At 34.3% G+C, this 5,055-nt stretch overlaps 1 protein-coding gene across 1 annotated transcript; it reads right to left on the bottom strand.

Moving 5' to 3' along the window:
- Positions 1–3,914: 3,914 nt before the first annotated feature.
- Positions 3,915–4,172, bottom strand: MYCFIDRAFT_121798 (uncharacterized protein; the record flags this gene model as incomplete). Its single annotated transcript, XM_007933768.1, has 2 exons — positions 3,915–3,977; positions 4,011–4,172. Coding segments are annotated over 2 exons (225 nt in total), but the record flags the coding sequence as incomplete, so codon positions are not given.
- Positions 4,173–5,055: the final 883 nt, after the last annotated feature.

Below are 5,055 nucleotides of genomic sequence, written 5' to 3' on the forward strand. Positions count from 1 at the left end.
TAGTTAAGGCGTACTAGATACTATATTAGTAGATTATATAATTATAGGTTATTCTTATAGTATTATAGGTAAGTCTATAGTATAGAAGAAAAGTATATATATACAATCTCGATTTAACCTCCTAGAACTACTATTTTAATATAGATAGGATTAGTATATTCAAATTATTCTAAACTATAATAAGTTAATAGAATAAGTATAAGCGGTCTAAAGGCTAGGGCGTAAGAGGGCGTTAGTAGAACTATTATAAGTAGAATAAAGCTATTAAACTATTATAATAATATTATAAATAAGGGCTAGGAAAAGCGCTTAGTATAGGAGGTTAACGCCTACTTTAGTATTAACGGAATATCTAAAGAAGACGTAGAAGCTAGAACGATTATCTATATAGATAGTAACTCGGATATTAGACTATTTCTAAGACAGCCTATTAAAGGCTAAAGCTACTACGTTTATCTCTATAACTTATATATCGCTTTTTATATAGCGGACTATAAAAGTATTATAGGTATAGAAACCCTAGGGAGGGGATTAGTCTAGTCGCCGTTAGGTCCGCGGTACTAAAAGCCTCCTATTCTATAATTATAGACGTCTATAAAGAGGGACATTTAGGGCAAAGATAGGCCGTTAAAAATATATAAGCTACGGCTCGCTTATAGAACTAAAGTCTATTTATTTAGGTCGCTTCTTGCCTATATTAGAAGCCTCCGTTTAATCTAGAGTCGCAATTTATACTAGGTAAAGAATAGCTATATTTTAGCGTTAAAAAAGCGGCTAGGTAAAAAAATACGGATATACTATACTAAGTAGGCTATAAGGGTTAGAGTTTAGTAAAGGCCTAGCGAGTTAGGGGCTATCGTAGCTATAGTTATAGTAGTAATATAAGGTTTCCTATCGTCCGAAAGTAAAGCGTCTATTATTATTAAGTTTATAGTAATACTAAGGGTCCTATTAGCGGAGCCTTCTATATTCCTCCTATCGTTACGAGATATCCTAAGGTCGTCTATTAAGGTAATCTATAAATACCGGACTTTAGTAGTATACGGTTATTATTATAAACCTAGCTTTAGTAGGAAAACAGAGTCGTCCGAGTAATAGATTATATATACTATAGTACTATCGAAAGTAGAGGTAGTATGGTATATTTCGAGTAGCTAGTAAAGTCCCTAAATAAATAGGTTAAATATCTATAGTACCTATACGTAGGCTAAATAGGAGCCTAAGCTCCTTATAGAAGCGAGCCTACTCGTTAAAGGCTAATAGTTACTATTAATATAGGAATGCTAGTATATTATATAAGGCCGCCTTAGCGTCTTCTTTAGTAGTAGTCGTACTCTAACCGAAGCTATTAACCTTATTAAAGATATCGTCGAATAGGATATAGCGGATAGTTCTGTATTCCCTCGGGATATTACCGTTTCTAGAATAACTATAAAGCTATAATAGGTCGTAAATATAGCGGAAGCCTCTATAGTGCTTTAGTACTAAACCTTAGGATAGGATAATAAAGTTATACTTATTAAAATCTAGTAATTTAGTAACGCGGTAATACCGTGTCTCGTCGATAAGCGGGGAGGTCATTTCGGTAGTATCTAGGTCTATATAGCTATAGTTAACTTAGCGATTTTAGAGTACTTACGATATCTATATATACTAGAGCCTTCTTACGGAGTATTAGTACTAAACTTTAGTATATAGTATAAGATATATAGACGGGAAGGGTCTAGATATTACTAAAGTAGTAAGCGCTATTGCCCTACTTTTAATAGACCTCTGTAATAGATTGTTATTTGTATAGAATAAACGCTATGATTAGGGAGTATATTAGAAGGTTTAGAAGGTTAGTAGGGTTCAAGTAAGAGGTATTTATAGCTAAATCTAGCCGCTAGGTTATATTTACAACTAGATCTAGCCGGTTGGTTAAAGAGTTAGGTCTTCTTCTTAGAAGGGTACTTAAAGATCTTAGTGTGTATATAAAGGTATATACATTATAGATACGATTATCGAGATATACTAACTAGGTATTACTACCTATAGAAAACCTGTCTATATAAAGCTTTATCTAACGTAGGATAATATCTATAGATACAAGAAATCTTAGTTGTCTGTATATTATCTAGGATAATGCTAGTATAGGAAAGCTATCTATACTAGTATATATCTAGATTAATATCTATTATCTAAAGACATAGTTCTACTATTAAACACAAAGAGTATCTATAATTTCTCTATAGTAAGATATCTATATAGATAATATTATCTAAATAGTATCTATACTAGACTATATAAGATCTCTAGAACTTATAGATAGAGGGACTTCCTACTAAAGATAAAGACAAACCGCTAAGCTACGTAAAGAAATATCTAAATTTATATATATATCTCTTAGCGATAAGTCCTTTACGTTTCGCCGCTTTAAAGGATAATAAAACTATACGTTTTAGTCCTTAAGGATCGAGTCTTACCTAGTAGAGAAGGGCTTTTTAAGACTATAGTCGACGATTATATAGACTAAGAAACAAAGGCTTAAGCCTTGGCGATTCTTCGACTATAGAGGATAGTCCCTTCTTATAAATTTAAAAAAGACGGACCCGGAAGAAGCTTAGAATACTCTTAGGGAGTTATACTCTCCTAAGGGACTTAATTTTATCTACCTCTTACTAAAGGACTTACTTTAAACAAATTGAGAGTTATCTAAAAGCGTCTAATAATATAATAATATTGTTCGCCGCTTAAACAACGAATTAGAGTCCGAGGAAGTTAAGCTTCCTAAACAAGTTATAGTAGCTTAGACGCTAAATAATTATAGCGATAAATACGAGTTTTTCGTAACAAATTTAGTATAGATATTGCTAAAAGGCGCAGATAGCCTTAAATTAGAAGATTTATTCTCTAATCTATAGGACAAATCGAGACGATATAGTACTATTAAGAACAAACTAGTACTGTTTCTTAAGTCTAATTCGCCTAAGAATAAACTGTCTAAAAAGCCGCTTAAGCGTCTATAGGACAAGGGACCTAAGAGCGTATCTAGGAAGTATATATACTTTAAAAAGAACGGATACTTAGAAGATACTTACTACTACAAATCGGCTATTTAACTAGAACTAAAGAACTAGACTATAGAAAGTATTTAGACGAAGAAGAGTATCTTTATTTGTCTATAGATAGTCCATATCGCGTATTCTTCTTTAGAATCGTCTAGTAATGCCGCTTTTGTCTAAGATAGCGGCGCTTCTATATAAGTTATTAGCTATAAGTCGTACCTTACGACTTATACTAATAAATCTAATACGATAAACTAGGGCAATACCGGATCTATAATCGCTCGCGGTATAGCTAATATAAAAGTACGACTTCAAGATATCTCTAATACTATAACTTTCTACGCCCGAGTTTAATATAAATATAACAAGTTTATTATTATTATTAGAGAACCGCGAGGTTACGGCCTCGTAAAGAAACGGTATAATAGAACTTATAGTAAGGATAGAGCTCGAATAACTAACGCATACCGAGTTAGCTTTATAATAAACCCTTAAAAGCCAAAGAAGCTCTAGCTATAGACTCTAAAGACAAGTCTCTAATCTAGTATAAACGGCTTAGATATATAAGCCTCTATACTCTAGAAAAAGCAGGCATAAAAGGAGCTAAAAACTATTATTCTACTAAGGAATACGAGGTATATATTAAATCTAAATATACCCTAGGTATAGGCTAGGTCGTACTTTTTCTATAGCGGCGGCGGCATTATTGAATAGCCTATCGTTAGGCTTATTAGGCTCTAATTCTACCGTATCGACCCTCGCGCCTATTTCTTAGAGAATATTAGAAAGGGCGGTAGCAATATATACTATCGCTATTTAAGTACGAATATTATACTACGTCGTATTCTCGAAGGTATAGAAGCGTCGCTTTATTACTCTAAATGTCCGTTCGACGACGTTACGGAGGGAAGTATACCTTAGATTAAACAACTACTTATAGTTAGCTAGCTTTATTATAGCTACGTATTGCTCTCGCAAATAGTGCCTTATACTACGGTATAGAACAAGATATAGGGCATTATTTAGATAGCTAGTATCTACGAGATAATATCGACCTTCCGGCGCCGTAAATCTATAGTACGAACGAGCGTTATTAAGTACGCGCCCGTCGTAAGTAGAGCCCTCCTATCTAGCGAGAATAAACCTAAACCTTATACTATAGTCTATAACTGCTAATACATTCTACGATAGCGTTCCTATACGGTTATAGAAGGCCGCCTATTAATCTACTAGTACGTATACTAATATATAAGAGCTATCTAGCGCTCTAACGGTATCTTTAAAGAAAGGCTAGTGTTTACGGCCCTTCGACTTAACTACTAGATTGTCGTCTTTATCGGCTAGAATAACGACCTCTATATATACCTCTAGTATAGTAGCTATAACTTTGTAGTTAATCCGACCGCCCTTATCTAGCGTATAAGAGAAGTCTTCCGCTAGGTCTCGAGTATAACTATTAGTTACAAACGCTTATAAGAATATTACTACTTTCTATTCTTTGCTAATATATCGGCCGCGCCGTAGGTACGGCGATATTAGCTAAAATAGGTACGTAAACGTATCTAGTTAAAAGCGAGGATAGCGGTATAATATTCTCGTAGCATCTTTACCTAATAGTAATCTAGTAAAGGCCTCGCCTTTATCGTTTTATAGGTATAAAGTACGTACTCTAGAAGGCTAAGAAAGCGCTAATCTTTGTAGTAGTAATACTAGTATTATAAACGAGAAGATAACTTTACGCTTAACGATCTACTAGCGATAGAGGTTGTCTATTATTACTAACAAATATAGTAATAACCGCGATTATAGTATACTACGAACGAACCTACGACGTACGTAGCCCTCCTACGCTCGAAGAACGCGCCTACGTATTAACTAGCGTTACGTTCGTTCTATAAGTAGCCCTCGATCTTAATCGTAACGTACGGCCGTTAATCCTATCGAAGAGCCTTCGAGCCGTCTTACTATACTAGATTTAGCGTAGAAAGCGGTACTCCGGAAGCCGCGG

The sequence above is a fragment of the Pseudocercospora fijiensis genome (genome assembly GCF_000340215.1).
Source record: "Pseudocercospora fijiensis CIRAD86 unplaced genomic scaffold MYCFIscaffold_11, whole genome shotgun sequence".
NCBI lineage: Eukaryota > Fungi > Ascomycota > Dothideomycetes > Mycosphaerellales > Mycosphaerellaceae > Pseudocercospora > Pseudocercospora fijiensis.